Source organism: Chenopodium album, chromosome 22, assembly GCF_948465745.1.
Source record: "Chenopodium album chromosome 22, dcCheAlbu1.1, whole genome shotgun sequence".
In the NCBI taxonomy this organism is placed as follows: Eukaryota; Viridiplantae; Streptophyta; class Magnoliopsida; order Caryophyllales; family Amaranthaceae; genus Chenopodium; species Chenopodium album.
The window spans coordinates 11,212,398-11,240,362 of NC_137855.1; the positions used below are offsets into that span (position 1 = coordinate 11,212,398).

A 27,965-nucleotide genomic window follows, 5' to 3' on the forward strand; every position below is an offset into this window, starting at 1 on the left:
ATTGATATTTTTTGTTAAGGTATATAAATTTCGAAGTATGCAAGGAGATCATGGCAATGATTTGGGTCGTCTTCAATCTATAATGCGTACAATTGAACTTGCTTGCAGTTCAATTCAGGTTCTTCTTCTATTGCTGTTTTTGTCAATTTATAGTTTAGTTTGAAATTTGGAGCTCTGTTTAATATGTAATATCGGGTTTCGATTAAATTTTGCCACCCCCATTTTGTTTTTGTATGTATTTGGAGTAATAATTGTTATTGGGATTTGATCTGTAACATTGTTTTCGCCTGATTTTTGTCATCCCATTTTTTTTGTGTATTTGTTTGGAGTACTAATTGTTAGTGTAGTTTGCGATTCTGTTTTCGCCTAATTTTTGTCACCCCCATTTTGTTTTTTATGCGTGGACATTGGAGTACCAATTGTTTCGGGTGCATTTACCCTCATTTTGTTTGTGTATAAGTTTCGTGTACTAATTGTCATGGGTGTTGATGTAGCTGGCAGCTATGTGTGGTTTGTAATAGCGTATTTTTTGGTCTTCCGACTATGCATTGAGTGCCTAAGCTTATGCCCTTTTTTGTTCGATTAGAATCTTGAATTGTACATGCAATTGTACATTTCCCCTCTTTGTTTCGATTCTCTAATGCAATGCTGTTTGATTGAACTGAAATGTACATGACTCACATGTTAAAATTTGTTTCTACTATCTCCTCTCGCTTTTTCATTCTATAGAACATGATCATAGTTGCCACTTTCCTCGCATCTCTTTCAGATGCATGTAAATCCTGCTGCTGCCGAGGCTACTATTTTGTCACTCAGTCAATCTCCTCAGCCATATCAAGCTTGCAAATTTATTCTTGGTGAGCATAAGTTTTTGTTGATTTATTTATATTTGGGTTTTGGCCGCTGTCCAGTTTAGCTCTTTGGTAGAAAGAAATAATATTTATTTCTTGATGGAGGAGCATGCTTGTGATGCTCGTTGGCGATGGCATTGAATGTCAGTGTCTTGACGATTGTATTGCATCTTATTGAAGTATCATTTCCAACCATTTTGTTGACTGGGCAAGTTAATAGTTTTACATGATATCAAAGAGGCTATTCATCAAAATGCGGGCTTCTAATTTGGATTCTTGGAGGAGGCTAGGTTGAGTAAGGTTTATGATTATGAGAGAATGAATTTTTAAAGGTGTGAATTAAGGAGGGTTTTTGGGATCTCTGGAATGAAGGGTTTAACTTTTGAGGGAGATTGCACTGGTTGATCAATAATGTTTTGAGGAAGACAAGTTTAATACCATGGATCTTAATAATGAGGTGGAGGAGGTGGTTTTGAGGGAAAAACATAGTAGAACTTCGAAGATGTGAAATGTTAAATGGTTGATGGGCGAGAGAGGGGTATACTTATTTGTAGTAATTTGGAGGAAAAGTAGGAACTGTGATTGTCCTTGGCTGAAAAGTGTCCACATGAGTTCTCAAGGAGTTAGGGAGTTTTTTATTTTTTTTTATTTTTTTAAGAGGTCGTCATTGTCTCACCTATTATGAAATAATGATGCCGTTATTGGAAAAATCTGGTCATTGTATAAGATTTTGATATTGGCCTAGATATGAAGAGTTAATGGGAGGATAGTTGGGATATCATTGGCCTAGAGGTGGTTGGGATGTGATGCTTTAGTGGCAATTTTAGTTGAGTTAGCTTAGATTGTTGCTATTGGGAAAATCTTCACTACAATTTTATTGGTCTTTTCTTGAAAAGGATTTGCTAAGTAAGTTTAGGGGCCATTTTGCTCACCACAGTTTATACCATGAAGTTGCCAAAGTGCTAAATAACCCGTTAGGAGATGTTCTTTTGAGATTTAACACCATTTTGCAATGCCAATGTGCTTTTGTGGTTTACTAGGCAAAATAAAGTATTAAAGAGACGGTTGATGAGTAGAAATATTAAGAAGCCTTATAATAAGGTGACTTGGGTGTGCTTGAGAGTTAAGGGCTTGTAGCCTTGTGGGTGATAGTGGTTGGATTCTTGCTAATATTTGGTGATGATGATTGATGTTTTTAGATGCATGAGTCCATTGTCACATATTTTATTTCCATTGTGGTAGTATTGACCTAGCAAACAAGTCATTCGGGTTGGATCGAGTCACTTCAGGTTTCGGGTGAATCGAATTAGGTATCGGGTCAAGTTCGGGTCTGTTCAATTACGGGGGTCAGGTATGTTCGGGTCATGTTCGTGTCGGGTCATGTTCGGGTTGTTCTATTTATGGATCAAGCTCAAATCGATAATTTTATATTTTATTATTGTTATAATAAGAAATATCAATTCCGTTTATGAGCTTGGTTACGGTTGGAGATGAACAATTTGAGTCATTTAAGGTAGTTTTAGTTCGGGACATTTCGGGTATCGGGTCTATTCGGGTCAGGTCAATTTCAGGTCGGATCATTTTGGGTATTGGGACTTCGGGTTGGGTCAAGATCATTTTCGGGTCGGGTACGGATCGAGTAGATCCGGGTTAATTTTGGGTAGATGTTTTTGGGTTAATTTCGGGTCACGGGTCGGTTCATTTGGGTTGGGTCTGGGTTAGAATTGTCAGCCTGCCAGGTCTAGGTTGTTATGCCACCTTGACAGGATGCAAAAGAGTGACTTAAAGAGTACAATGGAAGGATTTAAAACTTTAGGGAGTAAGAGGAAACCTAATTATTTTTCAGAAGAATGTATATGATGAGACTATAAGGTGTTCATGAATTTGCGGAATTGAGTCGATTTCAAGATCAAATGTTGATATCTTATTTCTAGTTTTCTACTTGTTGGAGAGCTTGCTGTTAAAGTGGGATTTTAAAATCCTTTCCCTTGATTACTTTGGTGTACCCTTTAGAGGAAATATAAACTGGGAGAATGTTTGGGAACTTGTGATTGTGAAAGCCTTGGGGAGTTGGGGGATATTGTATGGATGGAAGAAGGCTGATTGGGTGGTTGGATTACCTGCACCTAGTATTAATTAATCAAACGTGTTCACTCTTTTTGTTTAGCTGGAGACACCTATGAATTGGCAGCCAACTTTACTTATTCGATGTTGTTTGAAACCAAAAACTAAATATATTTTATAGCCTTGGATGGGCTTTGGCAATGGCTGTATTCTTGCTTTTTGTCAGTTTTTCTTTTTTTTTTTTTGTCTATTACTAAACTTCCCTTTTTTTTTTTTTTTTTTTTACTTTGCACCAGAGAACTCTCAAGTGGCAAATGCAAGGTTTCAGGCTGCTGCTGCAATCCGAGATGCAGCTCTTAGAGAGTGGGGGATTCTCACATCTGTGGATAAAGGAAGCTTGATTAAGTGAGTTTATTTGTTGAATTAGCAATTTGATGACTTTTGATTGTGCTAGAGTTCGAAAACATTTTTCCAGTCGTGTTTTTGTGCTTTTTGTAAACATTTTGACTTATGTTAGAAACTTTGAATTTTGTCTAAAGTTCTTGTATTGTGACTTCCGTGGTTACCTGACACTTTTGAACATGCAAATTTTTTATAAATTGTCTGAGGTAGACACCAGCAAAGTGAGACAATATGCTACTGTATAATCTTTCATTCACAATTTTCTCCGACCAAGGATGGTTTTATATGTTTTAAACCTCTAAAATTTGGATTATGCTACTTTGAACTTTCAGTTAGGGTGGGAAACTGAGTCCATGACAATCAACTTTTTTTTTTTTAATAAATACATAAGCATGATACTTAAAAAACATAAACGGCATCAGGTTCAGTTGTCTGAGTTTATGGGTTGAAGTTAACTTAATTCATTTCTGTACACATTGACATGTCACTACCAAGTCTGAACATTCTATCAAATTTGTTTAATATGTAAAGAATATGTCATTGCTTTTAATTTAGTTTAATTTAATTTTTATAATGAATTATTCAATCATTAAACAGCTTTATTGTGAGGAAACATCTTGAATAGACCTTGTTGATCATCAAAACTGTTGATTGTACTTCCTCTTTGAAACATCGAAATTTTGCTTAACCTTGATGTATCTTGTTCAGATGAACAATTTGGCCTTTGTTTTACTTACTTTTCTCTTCCTTCTTCCAGTTTCTGTTTGTGCTTTGTCATGCAGCATGCAAGTTCATCTGAAGGTTATGTTCAAACAAAGATTTCTTCTGTGGCTGCTCAGTTATTAAAAAGAGGCTGGTGAGTTTTAAGATCTATGATTTCTGATGGCGGGAAAATTGTTCTTGTTGTGCACATGCTGATAATATATGATATGATTATGATATGATTTTCATATCATCCTAGCAGCTGACTATGTAAGTACCTGGTCATTATGTATGCTAATATTGCTAAGTGCTAACCATTTAGTGTTTGTCTTATATTACTTTTTTTCGTTCCTTCTTTATATATGCTCTGTCGTGCAAGGGTTTGCTTGCTAGTGTCTAGTAATGCATTAAGGGGTAAAATGAGATTCGTTGGATGATGAGGAAAAGGGTCCTCCTGCTGTGTAACTCACTTAGCACATTTGCAGTTATTATTTAACTACACTGGTTTTATAAATTTATTTTTTGCTTTGAACTCCTTCTGTCCCAATTTAATTGTCTTCCAAGCTTTGCCCATTGTTTTATGCTATAAGTTCATGTTGGCTTGGCTATTATATAATAATAATTGAAATGTAAATGCGATTGAAATATAAATTTTGTAATTGAATAAGAGATGGTGTGGGACACTAACTTTTGGTGGGAAGAGAAGTGATAATTTATTAGTGGGCTGTGGGTATATTTCATAAAAGGAGGACTAGCTTGTTGTTTATATAGCAGTATCTATAACTCCTGTAATTAAATTGGGATGAACCGATGAACATAAATGGGAAGTGTGACGATTAAATTTAGAACAAGGGAGTAATAAAGATTTCCACTTCAATGGCACCAAGGGAAGTGTCTCTCATACCAAGGAAGGAGTATTATTTTTTCTAAAAAAACCAGTTAAGTAATCATCCATGGTTTTGTTAATGAAGAGTGGTTCATTACATATAGGCTTGTCTATATCATATTTACCTAATTTTCTCCATCCCTTGCTAATTTTACCTGCTTTTGCACTTGGATTGTGGTTTTTACCCATTCCAAATTATCATGGTATGCGAGCTGGATCGTCCAGTTTTTCGCACCAAAATTATGTTAGTGACTTTCTGTCTTTATTTGAAAGGTTAATTGTAAGGTTGGGAACAAAGCTACTAGATCTACTACTTAGCAAAACCTGTAATGAGGCAAATGTTTTGTTTAGTGGTTGTGCTTTTTATTAGGAATGGGGGAGGTGCGGCGAATGGTGGGGTGGCTGGAAATGGTGGGAAGTGAAGGAGATAGGATGTTGTGTGGTGGTGGTGGGACTGGAGCCTGGTTTCTCTTTGTTTTTAAAAACAAACAACCTAGTAAATTTGAGGGATTTTCATTCCATTCTCTTTCTTTTCCTTTGTTCATTCCATTCTGTTTACTCTGTACAAACCCAATGACCCCTTTTATTATCCTTATTAGACCTTATTAGTTGTAATTTGAATTTGGGTAACTCTTGTCAACCCTAATTAGAACTTATTCTTCTTGAACTTATCTTATTTAAACTTATTTTTCTTGAAATTATCTTATTTAAACTTATTTTCTTGAGATAAGTAAAAATAAGGTGAATAGATCAGGCCCTACATTGCTGCAATTGCGGTTGGAACCTTGATTTTTATTTACGTTTTTTATTAAAAATTTTTAAAGATTTTTAGGGCGGGATAAATCATTATAGGGGCCATGTTCAAAACATAGATTTTTTTTTTTTTACAAAAAAGTCTTATGACATAATATTGGTCTAAGATTTTTATTTCTTATGGTCTTTTAGGTCATATTTGCCACTATTGATGCCATCTACATAACCTTGACCTTTTAAGTCTAAACTAACCTTATTTGAGGACAGACCATGAGGAGTTTATTAGTCTTCAACCCTCAGTGTGGGTCTTGTAACATCACCAGATAGCAAATATTCTACTACCTTTTGTCTTTGATCTTATCTTAATACTATCCCAAGCTTACCCAGGCTTTAACCCAATATCACTTGCTTATAATTATATCTGTAGATACCCTCAATTCTATTTTCTAAAAGATTATATAGAGAACCATTCCTGCTATCAAGATAGATGTTCTCGACTATTGTTCCTATTCCATTGAAAATGCTGCATCAACCTTGAAAAGTATGTTGCTCTTTCTCTTATCAACAAACTAGCAGGGGTTACCAGGGATGCTGGCAGCAAGAATGTACTTAGTTTAGTGCCACTAGGCAAGGGTCATATAGAGGAAACAGGGGAGAGCTTTGAATATTGTAATGGAAGCAGAGCATTTGATGGAACATACAGTTCTATTAACACACTGGGACAGATGGCCCCTTTGGCCCTTAATGCATTAAGCAACAGAAAGAAAATCTCAAGTTTCCTGACATTAGAATTTTTGCACAGCAGAAATTGGTGAAAATGGGTCAGCAATAGAAAATACCATGAATATGAATTTGCCAGCATAAGAAGATAAACTGGACCTTCAAAACATTCAAGCCTGAGGAAAAATGCAGGTTGTGCAAAGGCATCTGGCGGACTGGCGCCATAAAATAGGGATGTGGACTGTTTAGTTTAAGAAACCTTTTGAGAGATGTAGAGAGCAGAGTGCATGCTATTAAGTTAAACAATACTTTTGCAGAAGCTTATGCTTCCTTTTTTTTTTTTCTTTTTATTTTTTTTTATTTTTTTTTTTTTTATTTTTATTTGGCCATATGTGAGGTATGAACTTTTTCTAAGGGACCAAATTGCTTGACTTAAGTTATTTTGTGTGTTTGCTAAGTTGAATCAATATTCATTTGGATCAAACTCAAAGAAAATTACTCTGTGTGCAGGTTAGAGTTTGTGGCTTCTGAGAAGGAGGCATTTCTATTTCAGGTACAAAAGAATGTTTCCACTGAACTTACACTTTTGTCTTGTACAGCTAAAAGCTTCTCTATTTCTAAAATGGATCTGGATTTCATCATCCTTTTTTTTTCTGGATACCGACTCATCAATATTAGCTTTGGTTGAATGTTTACTTTATGAAATGTCCAAGCTTTTATCTGTTTTAGCCCTGTACACATGTTTTACCTTTTTTCTTTGTTTGTCATATGCAGAAGATATATAATGCCGATTAGTTTTTTTTTTTAAGACTAGTGCCGATTAGTTTGATCACTGTAAATGCATTTTTATTTGGGTTATACATGATTAATGGTTTTACTTAAGACTTGTATTATTCTAAACTTGTTTTTCTTGTGTTGAAGTTAGTATGATTCAAGGTATGCCTATCATCGGAGTGAGAGGGAAAGAGGGGGTTCAAACATATCCTGTATACCATTATTGTTTGGTGTTCAGTGAAGCTGTTTCCACTTTGCTAGAAGTTAGTTGGGATTTATTTAAAACTTCTTTTTTAGTTGTTAGATGACATAGGTCCCTTACCACATGTGTGAGCTGCTGACCAATAAAATGCTCTCTATGAAGTCTCTTGGAAACATAGAAACATATGATAACTCTTAGATTGACATGTTGCTTCTTGAAGAAGTATGGCGAAGCTGTCTCGAGTGTCTTCATTGTTCGAGTCATTGAGTGGTTTGCTTGTTAGTGGTTTTTTTTATTTGCTCTCATTGAGCTCTTTTGAGATGTTGGAAGGTTTTTATTAGCAAATAATATTATGCTCACATGTTGCTCCTGCTTATTTTAGTACAATGTAATTTAAAAAAAAAAAAAGATTGATACAAACTCCTTTTTCATTGACTCTGAGATGGCAACGGATGCTAACATATGCTATCTTTATTAAGTATTTTTGATTTTTGTACTCATTTTTTGTCCCTTTTTTATTTTCTTATAATTGTCGTGTTATGAATCCGTTTGAGTTCTACTAACTCTGTTTCATAATGTTCTTAACATTTCTTGTTTGTACATATATAAAAAAAATTAAAAATAAGTCGGTAAAAATGTGGGTGGTGTTAGAAATGGTGTATAAATTATAAGTAAGAGAGGTAGTGTAAAAGTGATGGTGGGTGTAAGGAAAAAAAAAAAAAAAGAGAGAAGGTGAGTGGAAGTGTGTAAGTAATGTGAGGTAAGAGAGGATGGTAGTAAAAGGAGTTTGCCAAAAATGGAACAAAGTGAAAGTGTTAAGAACTATTTGAAATGGACTATAAGGAATGTATTTAGAATATTATGAAACAGAGTTAGTATAATATATCTGTTTAAAGCTTTTGGCTAGCACTTGCAGTTTTGCAGAGAAGTCCAATATTTATTTTTTATCCCCTTCTTTGAATAGTCCATTTTTTAGCTAGGAAAAATCCCAAGAATGGGGAGTGTCTTCTCATGTTTGTCCTTATGAACTATAACTTGATATCCGGGCAATTTTTTTTTGGGTTACTTATCACCCTCCCTTGCTACCACTAGTGTCCATCCCCCCTTCCATTGTTCTCTATCCTATCCCCAATTGCCACCCTTTTTATTAAGTTTTATGCCCTAGTCAATGGTCATAAACAAACTAATGTCACGTTTTACGTTGATTTTGCAGATAAAGCAGGCAATTACTGGCTGTCATGGTGTGGATGTTCAATTCACTGGTATAAATTTCCTTGAATCTCTGGTAATCCTTGATATTCTATCTATTATATTCTGACGCTTTTCTTAATTTCCCCTTGGCCTTCTTCTGAAGAAAGGAACTATTGATGAGCATATAATATGAAATTACATTTTCTTTTCAGGTATCTGAATTTTCTCCTTCCACTTCAACTGCCATGGGCCTTCCTAGAGAGTTCCATGAGCAGTGCAGGATGTCACTGGAGCTGGACTACCTGAAGGTTATCATCTTATTATTTGAAAATTCTTGTCTTTTCTTACATTATAGTGATTACACACAGATGTGCACACTCTACAAACATCCGCGCATGAGTATACAAACATATGCACACTAATATATGCATGTAAGATAAACTGAGAAGAGCTAATATGTTAATCTGATGGCTGAGATAAGAGTCTCACTAGTGGAATATTTTGTTAACAGAACAATTTGTCTTATAAGAGGTATGAGTGCTTGTTTCCCCTCATTTGGGGACGGTAAAAGTATGCAAAACCCTCTCTTCCACCTTTCACTTCTTCCAATGGGATATGGTTACCCTAAAGCTATTAAGTCTTCATCACCAAACTTGACCAGTTGAGCCTTGGAGGCTGCCGAGACTTGGCAGCTGAGCAACTTTTTTACCACCTGTCTGGTGTTAGTTTTTCCATAATTCTTCTATTTTTTCAGAATTTTCAACCTTTTCTGCATCAATTTTCTCCTTTTTCATCGGAGTTTATTACCCACCAAATCTCCTCTTATTTTAAAGTCTAGCTATGGTCTTTTGTAAATTGACTTAATTCAGGTAGCAAAGTTGTTAGAAAGTTTTCATGAAAAGGCTTTAGTCTACATTTACAAAAATGAAGAGCAGAGAGCCTAAGCTCTGATCTAATTGGGGACCATTTCATAAGATAGAGAAGCAGGCATAGGAGAAGTCCATAATTCAATACAGCATAATCCTTAATAACATTAAACTTGGCAATATCTTACAAACTCTGATTAAGTATGAAATCTACATTATAATTGCTGTTAATTACAGGAATTTCAATAAACAAAATTATATAAAAATATTAGGAGTTTTATGACGATAAGACACCAATAGAATATTATAATTATAGTTGCTGCCCTATACTTGCCTCTGTCATTTGGTACAGTCACCGTTGTTAATGGAGGGTATGGCTGGACAGGCGCTATGGATTATCTAGCTTAACTTTAGATTGACGGATTACTTGCCAACTAAAATAATGGAGAGGAAGGAGAGGAGAGATATAATAAAAAGAGGAAATGGGGCTTTTAGTTCGAGTTGCGAAGGACATCAGGATGTGCAAATGTGAAGCAACTTAATTTGCTGGAAATTTGACAATTAATCAATAAAAATCATTTACGCCCTCCTTTTCAATTAAATATTTATAGCTCACTTTCCACAAGAACCAAGAAAAAGATTGCCAAGTGAGAGAGAAGTGGGAAAAGTACAATGAAAATGTTGAGCGGTAGAGAACTGGGATAAAATTAGAAACAAAATGAATATTATAATGTAGGCTATACATCTAAAATAGGGAAAAAAGTAAAGTGTAATTATTTTGAAACTATAGCAGTTATTGTGAAATGGAAGGAATGTGTCAATGTACGAGGAAGATTGAATGTGTTGATGGTTTGAATTTTATTTGATAGGAAGAAGTCTGAAATTGTAGACTTAAATTGGTGAAAATATGTGCATTGAAATTATTTGGGTGGAAATGCCGAGGACTGTACAAATACTTCGTATAATCCAATTATCCAAGCTACTGAATATTTCAGATCTGATGGCTTGAGATCCTTATCAACTTATTTCCTTCACACATGTTGGGTCACCTATACACACATTCATACTTGCTGTAATATTACTTAGATTCTACATTTCCTTTCAACTCCCAGAGTCTGATTTTCAGTATACCAACATGTTTGTGGACTCTTTCATGTTGGACCAAGAATATGCATGTTATATGGAATTTTTAACTCATATGCCTTGATACATATAAACAAAAAACACTTAAAAACATATTATTTACGTATTGTATATGTTTTCTTTCTCACACATGGTTCTCTTCAGTGATTTAGCCATATATTTAATCAATCAATGGTTGGAAATCCCTTGCAGTCTTCACTTCAAACGCTACATCTAATTTGATCCCATGTTTGTTTATGTCTAAATTTGCACATTATTATTCTCTTCTGATCTTTTATTCTTTTTTTTTTTTTTTTTTAAACTTAGATTTTCTATAGTTGGGCACAGGAAGCTGCTGCAAGTGTTACAAGCAGAATAGTGGAATCTGATTCCGAGGTCCCTGAAGTTAAAGTTTGCACAGCTTCCATGCGTCTAATGCTTCAAATTTTGAATTGGGACTTCCGTTACAGCTCCGTTGATACTGCTAAAACAAATGTAGATGTCTTTTCTGTAAAAGCTAGAAATGATGCTGTCTTTTCTTGGCGGTCTGAATGTGTTATAGTGCAGGTAATGCTGTTTGTCCTCATAAATTTTATTTTTATATGATGAAGTTCATTTGTCACTTTTGTAAACTTTGTTTTTAATTTTTTTTATGCAGTATTTTTTTTCTCATAATCATAACTGAACATCTTTTGACATACTTTTTTTCAGCACTGTTAGAAAGGAACTTGATTTTGTGCACTTCTATGCATTTTGTTTCTTGTTAGCACAGCATATTCCAAACAGCATATTAAAAAAGGAACCCATAGTCTAAGATCATGTTTACTAGGGTTGTGTATGTTGGTATGTGCCTTATTTGTTTTGCATAAAAGGATAACTCTGCTGATATCTGTTGCTGGCTCTTGTATTGTAGTATGCTTATCCGTTTCTTTGCTTTTGTGGATACTACTTTCTCATCAACCTTTATCATAGTAAGATCTTAAACAGGGTTGTGTATGCTGCTGACTAGATTATGAATTGGTGTTAATTGAGAAGAATTCAATAAGCTGATAACCATGGCTTGGCTCTTGTCTCATATTGTTTACATTTATTCTTCCTGTAGCCTGGTCCTTCATGGCAGCAGATCTTGCTTTCAAGCGGGCATGTTAGCTGGGTTTTGAATCTCTATGGAGCTTTGAGGCATAAGTTCTCACTCAAAGGCTACTGGCTTGACTGTCCAATTGCAGTTTCTGCTCGGAAGCTTATTGTGCAACTTTGCTCTTTAACTGGAAATATATTTCCATCAGGTATGTTTCGAAGCTTTTAGGCTATAATTTTATAGGCAGTTAACATAGCACATTTATAATAGTGTTATCTGTTCTCTATTTTGTTGATTTGAGGATTGTGGTCAAAGTTTGAAGGAGTAATTTTCTGCTATGGTGTATGAACTGGAAATTATATTTGTACAACTGCCATAAAAACTTGATCATTATAAGAATGGAGAGCCTGAATTTACCAGTTTTATCATTTTTCATATGGATGGCCAGATCAAAGATGCGTTGTTCTCATGATGCAAAAATACGGCCACATTGTTTCGGCAGGGCCATATTGTAAAGGATTTTCAATTAACCAAACCGAAATCGATCACGATGTTTTTCTAAAACCCAAGATCTTGTCTGTATCAAATTTTCAACCCCAAATCACCCTGCATTGGCTGCATTGAACGTTATATCCCTTGTTTCACCAAAAAGTTACTTGCTATTTGGAGATACAGTGAAAGATTCCTCATTTCTCCCCAAATTACATCGATCATAAAACCTTTGAATTCAAATTCGCATCGCCACAACCATGACATGATTTGTGATTAACATATCAAATTCGTTACCGGACAGCATGCCGTTCCCGTAGTTGTGACAAAAATCGTGTATTTTGAATTATGGCCTGTCCTTAATTAAAATTAAAAATAAAATTAAATTGTATGACTGCATTCCCTGGAGTCTAGGTGAAAGAAAAAAGGCAAGTACCTCTTGCATGGGGGTGCAGTTTAATATTTCTGGCTATTATGGCATCAAATCTCTGAAGAAGAGCCACCCAAATACAAACATATAACCATGATGAATTACAAATTGGAAAAATGAAAAAAAGAGAAAGGGTTTTTTGTGACTGTTTCAATGACAAGGAGGGTGGGGAGCTGGGATCTTACCTACCTAGCAGGCTAGCACACAAGAAGAGAAAAAGGGAGGAAAAAGTAAGAACTAAATGTAATAATTGTCGCCTGGCATTTTCACATCACAAGCAGGGGGCTTTTGAGCTAATAGCAGATCAAAGAGGATGAGAAAGGACGAAAAGGGAAGAATGAAAACGATGATTGACACAGAAGAAACAGATTGAAAGAGTTAAGAGAGAGTAACGGAGAATGTTAAAGACAGATAAAATCAAAGAGCTCTGCTGTCAGCCAATATTTATTCTTTCTAGTTAACTCACAAAGAAGAGTTTTCAGTGATCAGTGCTTTTGATATTGGGTTCAAATTGAAGCAATTTCTTCACAATTAACCCAGAGCTTTTGCTAGCTCACTCTTCCTCTCTCATGGCTCATGTTTCACTGGACAAATAGGGCCCAAGGTGCTGCACCTGGTTGAAGGTGGCTGGAAGGGTGCACTTTTCCGTGCCTATTTAACTTCACCCATAGCCCATAAGGTTTGTGTGCTTTGCCTCTTGCTTAGGTGCCTGTCTCAGGTGCACTTTATAAACTGTGGTCTTGAAGCTCTTAAAAATTGCTGGCTAGAAGGAAAAAACCCAATAATAATTATGATAATTAACCTTCACAGCCAAGCTTCTACTATGAATTCTACCCTTCATGTGTCATACTTTTGTCACTACTACTATTACTTCTACTAGTACTATTATCATTATTACAACTACAAATACCAGTTTTACTACTACTGTTATTGTTTATGTTTTTGTTTGTTACTGCTATTCTGTCAATCCTTTCATATGCTTCATATTATTTTTGCATCATTTGCATTTCAATTGCATTACTAACTTCTCTATAGAAAAGTGCCTAAAACTGCCTATTTCTTGGGCTTCCCATATTTATTTAGAAGGCTCAATGAGGTAACAATAGGAATATACGAAGTATATACCCTTCCTTGAGGCTATTTTTGGTGCAATGTAATTAATTGTGTGAGTCACTTGTCATCTTCTTTGATTGGTGGGTGTTGGTATTTTGCTGTTTTTTTAATCTGATGGTGGGAATGTTTTTCCTCCTAGCCCTTATTATATATGGACAGTACCTACCTCTATATTCTTTTTATATTCTATTTTATTCTGTAATCATATGGGAAACTCTTACTTGCTGTCTTGATGATATTCTTAGAAATTACCTTTTACCTATAATTAACCTATATGTTTTCTTTGGTGGCAAATGCACCACGAATGAAAATGTATTATTAAGATAGATAATTCAGTTCACTGTACCTCCCCAAAGAAAGTTTATTTTGTTAGATAGTAACCAATATACTTAGAAGTAACAATATAACACAATTACCACTAGAGGACAAGGAAGCCTCTAATAATTAATAAAGAACAGAATTACTAAAAGCATGCCGGTCTGCTGGTCATGATATGGCAATTTGGCATAAGCAACCTCTGCTGTTCACTCCAACTTACCATTATGGTTTTGTTTAGTTATCTAAAGGGCTAATACTCTATAGTCTACACTCTCCGCATACTGTTAATTGACAAAGGCAAATTATACTGCAAAATGTGGCAATTTTTTAGCCCATTAGGGAATTGCATATTGTACGGAATCTATTATTTGATTCACAAGCATCTATTCATGGCTTGCTGACTTGTCCTTTTCATCTACATTTTATGCTGCGCAGATAATGTTCAAATGCGAGAACACCACCTAGTACAATTGCTATCTGGAATCATACAATGGATTCATCCCCCAGATGTTATATCAAGGGCAATTGAATCTGGGAAAAGTGAAAGGTCTAAAGGACATGTTTTTTAAACCCCTTCCTTGGTTATTTTTATCCTAGACTCCTAGTATTTGTTGACCTGTAACAGTTGTTTTTTGTACAATTGTTATCTTTGAAATTTGGTCACAGGTAATCATATGATGCATGTAAATCTCAGATAGAATTTTCTTATTGTGTTGTTTGTTCAGTGAGTTTCTTGATGGATGCCGAGCATTATTGGCTGTAGCAACTGTAACATCCCCATTTATGTATGATCAACTCTTGAAATCCATATGGTTAGTTCCTGATCTTGACTGTGTTTTGTTTACTTTGCTAGGAAAGGGTTTAGCTTTACATTTATTATTTTATACGTAATATCTTCGCTTTTTTTTTTTTTAGCTCTTTTGGAACAATAAATCTGTTATCTGGCTTGATGAGTGAAGTTGTTAAAGTACTTATGGCGACTGGGACTGATGAGGAAACTTGGAGTTGGGTAGCACGTGATATCTTGTTAGATACTTGGACTGCAATTCTTACGGTATGAATCTGTATCTTTCTTTGTAATGTGGTTCCTCCCCTCTCGATTAGGTTGATCCGCTATTATATTAAGATTAGAAAGGCTAGCAATAATGCTGTCAAATCAAACCTATAAATGGGGATAAATTCTGGCTCTTGCAATAGTATCAGAAAATCCAATTGATCTGATATTCAATAAAAAAATAAGGTACTCGAACCATTATAAATATCATATCGGTACCCAATCCGAAAATTAAGCTGTCGGTACGGTTATAGTTATCAATTTAAAAGTTCTGGTACCTGATAGCTTATCCAATAACTCTTTTAGGGGGGTGTTTGGTTTATGAAACCTAGGTACGAGTTGTGGGTTTAGAATGGTCTAAACTCATACCATGTGTTTGCTTGATGATTTAAAACTTTTAAACCCATACCTCAAACCCCCAACCTATGGAGTTTAGGAACCTTGGAGGGAGGTGGGTATGGCTCATACGGTCATACCAATACTTTAGGTATTAAATAAAATTAAAAAAAAAAATCCTTCAATGAACCAAACACATGGTATTAAGAATCACATAAAAGGCTAAAAGGTCATTCTAGAGATGAGCCATTTCAACCAAACACATGGTATCAAGAATTAAGTTCCAAACCCATGCATCATAGTTTCATTTATGATTTTAACTCTAGACACTATGTGAACCAAACGCCCCCTGATTCTTTTTTCCTACTTGATTGTTTAAGAAATTTCTAGGTGTTGTGTTGATATTATAGTTGGGGTTATGTGTTAATTCTTTTGTCAAGCTCAATTTTAGTTATAAAGTTAGAGACTTAATCTACCTCTCTTAAGCAAGGTACGATGGTTTCTTGATCAAAAAAGATAAGCACCTTACAATCAAGTTCTTTATCATCTAGAGGTTCTTTTGTTCAGTAAAACACATATACCACATTGGTTATCTCAGTTTATAACTGGAATTTTCACTCCTAGTCTTCTAGGGGCTCTTGCAGTTCTGATGTCTTTCCATAAGGATAGGATTTTTCCCTTCAGAATCAAATTTATACCATTGGTTTAAGGCTTTTGGCTTGTAATGTTCTGCTTTGCCTGAATATATTGATTGCAAATTCAAACGAATCGCCTATCATTGTATTTAGATTTTAGACCTTTCAAAGTTCAGTTTGTTTATACTGCTGTGTGTTTGTTTGTAACTTCAGCATTTCTGCTGCACTTCTCAATTTCAAAGATTGTGTATGTATGATTTTATTGCATTATTCTTTTTTCTTGGTGACCACTACTTTCACTGTTGTTATGCATTTTACTTTGTTAATTTTTTTTGTTTTGCATTTGCAGCCTTCTGGGAGTAGTAATGGGACTCCATCGATCCCATTAGAAGGAATTAGTGCGGCTGCCTCTCTGTTTGCATTGATTGTGGAGTCTGAATTGAAGAGTAAGTATGATACTGTGATGTCAAGAATATCATGTTTTGGTTTGTTTCCCTTGATATCTGTTGTCTGTAATGTTTTTATGTTTAATATCTGTTCTATATTTGATGTAGCTGCCTCTGCAACAGCATTCAATGATGATGATAGCAATGACTATCTGCAGGCTTCAATTTTTGGTACATATGATAGCTGTTAATTCTCAGCATTATTGCATTTGCCTTCCTCAGGTGTTTGATGTTGTCTTGCTGTCATCTTCATCATTTCCAGCTTAGTTTCTGTCAATTTACTTCTTTTGCAGGTATGGATGAAAGGTTGAATTCATATGGTCTTATTGCAAGGGCATCAATTGAGTATTCAGTTCCTTTTCTTACAAAAGTCTTTTTGGAACGCCTTGCTCAACTTCAACAGGTAGTTGACTTACTTGGTTATAATAGACCAGGGGGGCTGATCTGTGTTCTGGACCCTTCTTGTCCATTGCATATTTGTTTCATTATGCCTACATGTTCTTTGCTTAATTTTTCCACATTCATCTACCTTACCTTCATAATATACGTTTATATCCTTTAAAGGATATATCCTTTTGTTTATTTGTTATTTTAATGCATATGATTTTAATTACCCCTGTGTGTTCTATATATATTTTCTATATGTTTGTTTTTTTATTTATAATTCTATAAGGTACGTTCTTAATCATTGAATAATATTTTCTTATTTTATTATACCCTGAATTTTTAATAGTTGCTTGGCTTGTATTGCAATTTGTATTGTTAGTCAGTGTTGAATCATCTTATTCCATAATTACCTTTGAACAGCTTACATAACTCTTCTTTTTTATTTGTATTTTTATTTGTTTTTTTCCTGCATTCAATCACTGTGTGAAAGTTTTTGTGGGAAGCATCTACATATTTTTTCTTTTTATATACTTCTCCGCCATCTTGGTGGTTTGTTGCAATATGTTGCAATTATGTACCCTACCAATCCCCCTTTTTCCTATTTTAATGGACTTTGTCTAGTTTTTGATGTAACATTTATCTACAATAGTAGGACAATAGAGTTAAGGTATATTTATTGCCAGCGGACTTAAATAATATATAATCAGATTTATAGAAGCAACATAAGTAATACATGGTCGTATAACCCAATCCTTATGTTTCTGTTTTAAGAACAGGTTAAATTTAAAAAATAATCCTTCCAAATGAACAGTTATGTAGTATGCATTTGGCATGTATTGTCTTATTCTGGAAACAAGCTAAGTACTTTTATGAAATTAGCTCTACAGTGTATTTACTTATTGAACTTCCCATTCCTTTTACTTTAAACTTTTTGTTTCAGGTCAGAGGCAGATCTGATCCAACTGCAATCTTGGAAGAAATTTACTCTCTTTTACTCATAACTGGACATGTTCTAGCCGACGAGGGAGAAGGAGAGTTACCTTTGGTAGTTTCCTGTTTTTCTTCTCTTGTTTTTATCTTCCTTTTGGAAAATTCTACATGGCGACCTTGTGTTTTTGACATTTTCATGGTAGACACTTTTAATCTATTTGTATGTCAATTATTTACATGGTGATCTTCCCGTTCACGTTTTGCTAAAAATTGGCTTATATTTGTCAGTTATACTTATCCAATGCCTTTTGTCAATGACCACCACAAGGGGATATAAAGTAGCTAATTGGTTTCAAAAAAAAATTATTTTATGTGCCACCAGTTAAAAAGTTGCCTTTATCTTTTTATTATCGATCTTCTGTTGCCTAATAAGATTTTGTGGCTGGTCAATGAGGGAGGAAGGAGAGGCTAATCATGTTAACCAAGCCTATTTGAAATTTTGAACAACATTTCTTGAAAATATTTAATAGACGGTTGCCATATGGATGATGTTCGACACGACTCAACAGCTCATCCTAAACAAATTATTAATCATAAGAGCTCAAGAGAAAGAACCCAAGGGGAGAAGTGTAAATATGATTTACTAACTCAGGAGCAATCAGTATAGTTTTGGTCCTTTTGGGATCAGATCCTTTTCTATTTCTAAAAATTAATAATCTAGGTGCTGTTTAGTTGTGGGTTTTTAACACAGGATAAGAGAAAGCATACCCCTTATTCCTTTAAATTCTCTTTGATTGGTAAATTTTTAAATCCTTTTACCCCCTTTTCATTTTACTCCCCAAACCCTTTCAAGGTTTTTTTTGAGATTGCAGTGGTCAGGATGAGTATGAATTTTGAATGTGTCATTGAAATAGAGTATAAGGGTCATCATTCTGTCAAGGCGAGCTGTTGCCTTTTTTTTTATTATTATTTTTTTATATAGACATTCTTTGTTGAAATTGTTTCTCATTTCTCTTCATTCTTGAATATCTCTTGTGAGAACTTTGTTAAATTAGTGAGGGATTGATGGATATCAGTCCGTGTAGATTCTTGGAAGCTTGATGCTATGTGAAATTACTGAAATTATCCGAGGAAAAGTTTAAGGTGTTCAATGCCTGAGGTAGTTAGAGATATAAGAGTACAGAATTGAGGCGACATTTATGTATGCACAGACTTTTGTCTAGTTTTGGGAAACTATTTTTGTCTTCCAGAGAGGATTTAGTGTTTTGTGATGAGTAAGCATTGGATTGTTGTATTCAGCCTGTAGTATTTTCAATGGGCTGAAATGGTTGCTTTTAGTTACCATATTGGATTGTTCCACTGAACTCACAGTGGCCACCTACCCTTCCCAAAATTTTAATGAAAAAGAGAGGCAGCTCTTAAGCATTGGGTTGTTATATTTCAGCCTATAGTTATATTGTCAATGGGCTGAAATGGTTGCTTGTAGTTGCCGTCACAATACCATATTGGATTGTTCCACTGAATCAGAGTGGCCACCTTCCTTTCCCAAATTTAAATGAAAATGAGAGGGCAGCTTTTAATCTGAGTTATATGTTGTACTTTGTTTCATAAATGCATCAAAAAAATACTGAAGAAATTTTGAGTAAAATAACAGTGCTAGGAGCTATTCCTTCAAAGTTATTAGGGTATGTTGTCTATTTTTCTGTGTTTGTTTCACATAATCTTTGTTGTGATTAGGTTCCAGAGGCCATACAAACACACTTTTTGGATAGCGTAGAAGGTGACAAGCATCCAGTAGTCATACTTTCCAGGTAAACGCGTAAAATTCTTGCAGCTTTTTTGTGGTGCTTCCATCTTTTTACACATGATGGTTAAAATTCTGCTTGTCATTACAATTACTGAAATTAGCTGGTGGATTGGAAGATGGTTGTAGATGATATCTTTACTGGAATAGGAATATAATGTACAATGTGATCATTCCTATATAACCTATTATGACATAAAAGCTAGTGCATTCAAGTTTTATCCACCTTTTGCAATTATGACAAAATGTGCAATGTGGTCATCCTCTTATACATGAAAGTTTGTGTTTAACTCAAGGTCTATCCACATCCTCTTGCCTCTATCATGCATAAACTTCTGAAATCTTTGGTGCTCAATTCCTCATACATGTAGCAGAACCAAGCTTCAGCTCTGCCTTCCCTATAGGTTAATTTTTCCAGCTGCTTGCTTTCCTCCATCCTGCTTCTGCAGTCTCCAGTCAACATAGCAATTTTAACTTATCCTTCTTTTTGTCAAGCCATATAAATAACCAGCCTCATTCATTACCTTTGTTTCTCTTCTGTTAATAGTTATCTTCTTGGCTAGGAAGTAGGAATAGGAAGTGTTAGAGAAGAACATCTATGTAAATATGTATCTTTTTCAACTTTTCAACTTTTGACCTCTGAACATTGTGTTTGTTTTATCCAAACGGTGAGGGACTGGTAATGGCTATCTATGAAGTTGGTAGGTATTAGGTAGACAGTCTAGACAACATTGGTTGATGAAGATGTTTATATTGTTAATAAGTAAGCAGCTGTTTAAATGGTGCTAGATTTTTTCTTGCTGGATAATTGGTTTTGATCATGTGATCCTGAAAGGCATTTGAGGAAAGTCGTAATGATGGTTGGCTGAAACCAAAGTACATAATGAGCTCATTAAAAAAAAAAAAAAGAAAAAAAAAAGAGTCAATCAGGGGCTGTGGAAAGAAAAATGGAGGATAAAGAGAAAAAGAGATTGCTAGGGTAGATTTAGTTGGTGATTAACTATAGAAGTCCTTTGGAAATAATGCTCTGGAACTTGTCAGTTTTTTATATTTTTAATATTGAGATATGCTATACTCATTCTTACTATCCTATTTTTGAAATTCGTTGGAGCTTGAATTGCTATGAATTGTAATATGAGATCATTAATTAGCCAAATAATATAACCTATACTGCACATGAATTTAATTGATGGTGGCTGTCTCTTTAGTGACTTCTCATGTTAGACTTGGATATTTGACGAATTTTATTCGTTGAACTAATTTCCATGCTTAATTTATTATTGGGGATTAGTTCTAAAGCATCAAAATCTTCTCCAACCTTTAAAGAGGCAGTATTAGTTATAATTAAACACTACCCTTCAGCAACACATCTCACTGGCGAGAACTGGGAAGATCAGTCCCCTGCAACATTAGATGCTTTAGAAAAGGACTACTTTCTCGAAAAGGCAACTCTTATGGACTTTTGCTGGATGTTGGATGGATCATATATATTCTGTTCTTAGTCTCAATGTGGAAGGGTGTTACACCTAACAGCTACAATTGCCAAGAAACTGATGATTTCCTTGAACCCTCAATTTGAAAGATGACAATAGTGTCTTTGATGGATTGCTTATTCTTGCTTTTGCTGACTCCTTCCTCTTTTGTTATGCCAAGGCCAAAGCATGCAGAGTTCATTTGTGCTTTTTTGCACTATTTCGGCCTTCTAGTGCCACATTCTTCAGACTAGAGACCATTCTAATTAATTTTATGCTTTGTGATAACTGATGAGTCACATGTGCTTGACATTGGTTTTAGTCTTTATTTGTGTATCATATATCCACGTTGACTTTGTTGCTTGATGCAGTTCCATTTTACGTTTTGCTGAGCAGAGTATTGATCCAGCAATTAGAGCATCGATTTTTAGCCCTCGTCTTATGGAGGTACAGCCTTGATGACAAAACTTTCATATGCCAACAATTTATGTGCTGTGAGTTTTAAAAAATTTCCTTACTGTTTTCTTTGTTGTGGCCTATAGGATACAATTTTTCTGCAATTATTAGTGTTGAGACTTTGCTATTATAATCGGTCCTGTTTGCCTGTCTGTCTTCTAACACTAATGTGCAGTTGCTAATAATGATGTCATGATGTGCTATTTCCTTTTGTTCATCCTGCTACAATAGTTTACTGCTGATGTATTACACTGGTGAGCACCAAAGTGTATGTAGGTAGTCAGTTCAGTATTATGGTGTCTAGAGCTTCTGACTTAATCCTAAAATACTAGCTTTTATGATTTTGCCTTCATTGGCATGTTCCTCGAGTTCCCTGTCAAGAAAGCTTTAGCTTTTATATTCCTCACAACCTTTCAAACTTTCTAGATAGGACCGGGATACAGGACAAAACCACCTGGCTAAAAAGCATGTACAAATTATTTACAATACATAATGCAAATCAAGCTTTGTCACTAGGATTGATTTTCTGATTAATAATACTGTGTATCCTATTTTTATTATCATGTATCTTGTGCTTTACTAGTATATCCTCTATGAATTTTGGGATTCCAGAAGCCCACAAAAAAATAATCAATGGCTAGCATTCCAGTGAAAATCACCCCTTTTCAAGATTATTTTATTCCCTTTCTTCTTCCTTCTGATCCATCTGACAAGGCCAGTGAAGTTCTTAAATTGTTGTCTAACATTCAGCCATACCATGGCAATACTTAATGGGGCAATTCTTGCTGCACTGACAATCAAAAAGCATTTGGCTCTGAGTTTCAGTTGCATTCCCACAAATGAGGCAAATATCATCTGGATAACCCTAATTTTATATAACCTCTCCTTAGTAGAACAGCTAATCTCTGCCATATCAAAATAAACCCAGCTTGTATCTTACGAAGTATGTTGTTTGAATGTTGCCTGATGATTTGTCCTGAAAAATCTAATCTCTAAATCACTACAAATATAGATTTATACATACATAATTGCTTTTATGTGTATTTATTCTATTTAAATTGTGTATACCTTTGTACTACATGGGAATTTTGCTTAGTGTCGGACCCAGCAATTATATGATAATTATCCATGTTTTTTTGGTCCAAAATAATAAATAGTGTACAGGTCACAATCCAATATTATAGTATTTGTTCACACACGTCCAGGTGCATCTACGCATAAAATGATGCACACACATACATGTTCCTTTTTTATTCAGTTTTAGCTATTAATGATCAATGATTGGCCTGGAATTGATGGTAAATTCAAGAGAAAGAAGAGGGAGAGGGGCAACTTCATTACTGGAAATTTCATTTATAAATTGAGTGTGATGGCATGTATGTCCTTGATCTATGGAAATTATCCATGTAGTTGTCAACTTCTCGTGGATGTGCTTAATACAAGGTCTCTCTTGCTGTATACGTGTAAAGTCTGTCAGTGTTTATTTGAGCAGTAACAGACGGTATTTTCAGGCAGTAATATGGTTCCTTGCCCGATGGTCTCGTACGTATCTGATGTCACCTGAAGGTTGTGGGAATAATGCTAATTGTCATGTTCCGGAGCAGCTTCAGCATTCTAAAAAAGTATTGATGGACTTTTTTGGAGAACTTAATCAAGGAAAACTTGTCATTGATCTTGTTGTTCGAATATCCATGACAACATTGATTTCTTATCCAGGGGAGAAGGATTTGCAGGTATTGAGGGAGCTGCTAACTGCCTTACAATTGTCTTAACTGTGGCCTTTTCGTTTGAATGAATAATATCCTCTGTACAGTGTACACTAGTTATATCTAATTGCATTTCTAGGCGTCCTCAAGTGTTGCATCTAGATTCCTCTCTGGATATCATTTATCCATAGCCCTGGAAAAATACTGCCTGATTGTATTTCAGTGCGTTTTTGTAGCAAAAACCATTTATTCAATTTTGAATTGTTCACCCTTCTTGAGTTGTAGTTTTTGGATTTATTATTTTTTATGTTATTTGTACTAACATTGGAAATCCTCAATGATTTATGAACTTATTTTTAGGATAAGTATTGACAAATGATTTGCTGCTGATTTATTAATAAATGTGGAAATTAGCAGTATGCAAGTTGTGAAGCCTTTTGCCTGGGAGTTAATGTTGACTCTTTTTTATTTTTTATTTTTGAAGACAAGTTAATGTTGATTCTTGATGCTTCTTGATCTGGCAATCATGACTGTTCCGGAATCTTTTAATTTTTATTATTTTTAGGTGGGGGTAGGGGGTGGGGAGGGTGATCCTTAGTTCTCCTTTTGTATGTGAGTGACACCTTTTTGGTGTCTATTTCCATATTTCTCTATGACTTTCAAATCAAATTCTTTATATCCTTCTTTTGCTTGTAGTGGTGAGGAAGTTTGAATTTCCTTGCTAATAGATGATCTTATTATCTGATTCACCTTCCTAGAATACTTAAGGGTTCACTATCGAATCATTGTGCATACAAATATTCAAAATATAATTTCTCATTGCTATTATTCAACCATATCTTACATCTGATGTCACATTGACTTTCAGGAGCTTACTTGTCGCCATCTACTCAATGGACTAGTTGGATATCGGGATATTGGTGCCCACCTTGTTTATTTGGTGAGTAATATGCTGCACTTTACTCTATATTTACATAACTCAAATTTTTTTACTTTGCACCCCTTTGACTATTTATTACGTTTGATGATTTTGTCATGCATTGACTAAGATTTGAGTTTGCTGGGAATCAAGATATTCTGGTAGTTTCTAGTTCTAACTGTTGTGCTGTCTATTACTTTGCTGCTATGCTACAATTGACCACCTAAATTTGATTTTTTTTTTTTGTGATATCAAATTCACTTAGTGCCTGATTCATAGAGTTCGTGCATGTATATATGGTATTGCTACCCCCTCTTTTCTCAAGTAATAAGGGCAGAGTGAATTTTCTTCTCTTTTTATGAGAGGGGCATGGAGTGGGTGGTGCAAGGAGGATAGATTCGTAGAAATGCACATAGTGGTTTGTATGGATAAACATTTCTGCTGCAGGTGTTATGAGAAAATCATTTTTGTCTGTTGTATGTCTGGGTGTACTAGGGAATTTGGAAATTCTAACTATTAATATACTTTTTCTTCTCCTCTTCTCTTTTTATCTTCTCTTTTACTAATGTATTTTCTTAAATATTGCTCTAAGTGTCTTACTAGTGAATAAATGTATGTAAGTAAAAATATATGTAGCACAGTATATTATTAGGATTGGATGAAGATTAATTTTTAACACTGGAGGTTTCATTGGAAAGAGTGTTGTGGTGGCTTAGATATCATGATGCCGTTTTCTGTTTAATTTTTCGGTGCCTGGTGTAAAATTTGATATGCTCCAACATAGCTCTGTTGTGTTGAAATGAGATGGCAAAATTTAAATAATCTCACTTACTAAAGGCTGCTTCAACTTGTGCAAATTTATATCTGAAAAGTAGATCCCTACATCTTTTACATTGAAGTTCTTGCTTGTTGAAATTAGCTTCTAAGCTCTTTGGGAAGTTGGCTGATTTACTTAAAGGAAGATAGATTACCTTTGTTGTTCTCTGGAGGCAAAACACAGAACTGGAATTAAGTTTTAATTTTGTATGCTGTAGGATTCATGGCGTGAGTTGGCAAAATGTTTTGTCAATGAAAGAAATTTGTTCTCACTGAGTGCTCCTCACCAAGTAAGTTTCCCACTTACGGGCTTCTTATTATCAGAATGTTGAAGAATACTGACTATTATTGTAATATCCACATTATCTATGCAGCGATCCCTTGCACGAACTCTTGTTCTTTCGGCTTCTGCACTGAGAGATCTTGAGACATCGAATCAGTAAGACTCCTTTTCTTTGAAGCAATGAATATATTTATTTAGAAAGACACACATGGGATGTCTGTATCCAAAGGAGAACTTGGGTTACAAGAACTAAAAATTCAGGCCCTTGGTTCAAAAGACAACTTTTACTCTAAATTCTGATGGATGATTAATTGGACATATAGTGATAACATGGTATGGTATATTGAAGGTATGTTCGAGATCTCATGAATCATATGACGGCTTATCTTCTGGATTTGTCAGGAAAACATGATATCAAGAATGTCTCTCAGCAACCAGAGACTATCATGGTGGTAAGTGACCACCTATGAGAAAGAGAACTCTCCTGATTTGTAAAGATTTTGATGTTGTTTTCGGATTCACAGGTGTGTTGCTTACTAGAGCGGCTACGTGGATCTGCTAGTGCCTCAGAACCTCGGACACAAAGGGCAATTTATGAGATGGGAGTTTCTGTAATGGATTCTATTATAAAACTTCTTGAAGTTTACAAGAATGAGGTAATGCTCATATTCATCCAGTAATAATTTGGTTAGCTTTTTATCCAAATTAAGGGTGAAAGAATAGTATTACTTCCTTCACTTTCTTTTTCAAGGTTGGTAAAGTTATGTTTTCTCAAGTTCTCACTATTCCCCTCCAATTTAAAAAGGTTTGGATTAATGTAAGTGAAGGGAAAGAGTTCTAGTCACATGAGCACTCTTAATTCCCATGCCAATAGTAAATTTTTTCTTTATTTCGGGATGGAATTGCTTGGCGGGCCAATGAATTAAAGATATAGATTGGTAGTGATCATTTAGGACGAATCAGATTAGAATATAGAAATATGCAGAAGGATAATAGTGTATAACAGAGGCAATGTTAATAAAAAGTTCTGTGATAACCTTACAATCATTTCCCTCAATCTATTCTTTGTGTAATTGGACCTTTTAATTTTATTAAAATTGCTTACTATATCCTAGGATTTATCTTAATTGGACCTTGATTGATTTGTGATCCTTATGATCTGGTTTGATAGCCAGCCTCCTTCTGCACTGTTTAATCCCTGTTACAGTTTTGGTATTGATCTCCTGTTATATCACATTACTTTATAAACTGCCATCTAAACCCTCAGTCAAAATCATAATGTGAAAAATTTGAGCATTAAATTACAAAGGCTCTTAATTTTCTTTTTCTTTGGTAGTACTTGGCCGAGCTTTGACAAAATAGAAAGCTTGAGGTGGTAATTATTTTTAGCTGATGGAACTTGCTGTTTAATAATAATGATGCTAATGGAATATATGATGCATGAATAAGGTGGAACTGTGAAAGGATTTGGTGAATCTTTGTTAGGAGACATTAGTATTTGTGTTGGTTGCATCATTTAAAGGAAACTCTCTCTACTGGTTTAAGATTAATCACTTATTAAGATTTGACTTTTTTGTATAAGAATATTTTACATGCTCCATTATCAGAGCTAATGTTAATATGTTCTTTAGCCTGCAGTTGTCTATTTGCTGCTCAAATTTGTTGTCCAGTGGGTAAGTGGCCAAATTAGTTACCTGGAGGCTCAAGAAACTGCTACTCTCATCAACTTCTGTATGCGTTTGCTTCAGATATACTCCTCCCACAACATTGGCAGGGTAAATTTCTAAAGCTTGTGTTTGTCCTTGGCTTTATGAATGCATTAACCTGGTTTTAGGAATGATAAACAAGATTCTTGTGGGTAATTAAAGATTTAAAACTCCTCTTCACTTTCATGGGGGGCACTGCGCTGAAGAGTAGATGAAATTATTGGCATTATGGAAATTAGTTATAAAGAAAATGGGATGACACTTAATATTATCTTTCTGCAATCTAATCTAATTCAGCAATGATCCGTCCTAAATGTTTTGTTAGATGTTGAAAAATGCAATAGAAATTAATTCATTACAAATGGATTATATCGCTGTAAGTATTGTTCATGTCCTAATATATGATTTAATATTTTGACATTGCCAAAATAAAATTGAGGAAGACATGTGGCAAAGATAGATGCAACTGTTTATGCTCCCCTTCATGATATTTTTGTACTTGTGTTACCCTTTGAAACTATTTTTTATTTTTTTATTTTTTTTTGTATGTTCAGTGTTTTAACTCTTAGAATCTAATTAAAGATTATCCAAGTTTTTTTGCCTAAACATATATCTGTGTTTAAACTATTGTGAATTATAAACACTTTATCCATACCTCTTCCTTTTGTATATTTATTACTCCCTCCGTCCCCTTCTGATAGTCCCTTATGGACAAATTTTAGTCCCAAAATGTTCACCCCATTTGCTTTTTCCAACAACCATTAATATTAATTTTTTACCAAAATTCTCTCCAATTTGCAACAATATTTGTGCAAATTTAAATTTCCTATGTAAATTTTGTTTTCCCATGTACTTTTATTACTTTCTCTCTCTACTTTTTTGCATACCCAATGTCAAATTACTTTTTCAATGTACTTTTACTATTCTTATTTGTATTTATTAATTCCCGTGAAAAATGCCCATAAGGGACTATCAAAAGGGGACGGAGGGAGTATATTTTGTTATTATCTTTACAAATGTACATTGAAAAGGGACATTGAACTCATATTGCGTA

At 34.7% G+C, this 27,965-nt stretch overlaps 1 protein-coding gene across 1 annotated transcript in view; it reads left to right on the top strand.

Annotated features, from left to right (window-relative positions):
• LOC145603551 (uncharacterized) overlaps positions 1–27,965 on the top strand; it is a 32,423-nt gene continuing 4,458 nt past the window's right edge. The window contains exons 1-25 of the mRNA XM_081659475.1: positions 1–118; positions 770–857; positions 3,212–3,320; positions 4,075–4,173; positions 6,889–6,931; positions 8,568–8,639; positions 8,758–8,853; positions 10,861–11,100; positions 11,636–11,819; positions 14,397–14,508; positions 14,687–14,773; positions 14,877–15,015; positions 16,336–16,432; positions 16,541–16,603; positions 16,726–16,835; positions 17,760–17,864; positions 19,487–19,560; positions 21,397–21,472; positions 22,993–23,214; positions 24,056–24,127; positions 25,141–25,212; positions 25,297–25,361; positions 25,555–25,657; positions 25,730–25,861; positions 26,837–26,980. Of these exons, the coding sequence (XP_081515601.1) occupies positions 38–118; positions 770–857; positions 3,212–3,320; positions 4,075–4,173; positions 6,889–6,931; positions 8,568–8,639; positions 8,758–8,853; positions 10,861–11,100; positions 11,636–11,819; positions 14,397–14,508; positions 14,687–14,773; positions 14,877–15,015; positions 16,336–16,432; positions 16,541–16,603; positions 16,726–16,835; positions 17,760–17,864; positions 19,487–19,560; positions 21,397–21,472; positions 22,993–23,214; positions 24,056–24,127; positions 25,141–25,212; positions 25,297–25,361; positions 25,555–25,657; positions 25,730–25,861; positions 26,837–26,980 (2,685 nt within the window). The 5' untranslated portion in view covers positions 1–37. The remainder of the gene's footprint in view (positions 119–769; positions 858–3,211; positions 3,321–4,074; positions 4,174–6,888; positions 6,932–8,567; positions 8,640–8,757; positions 8,854–10,860; positions 11,101–11,635; positions 11,820–14,396; positions 14,509–14,686; positions 14,774–14,876; positions 15,016–16,335; positions 16,433–16,540; positions 16,604–16,725; positions 16,836–17,759; positions 17,865–19,486; positions 19,561–21,396; positions 21,473–22,992; positions 23,215–24,055; positions 24,128–25,140; positions 25,213–25,296; positions 25,362–25,554; positions 25,658–25,729; positions 25,862–26,836; positions 26,981–27,965) is intronic.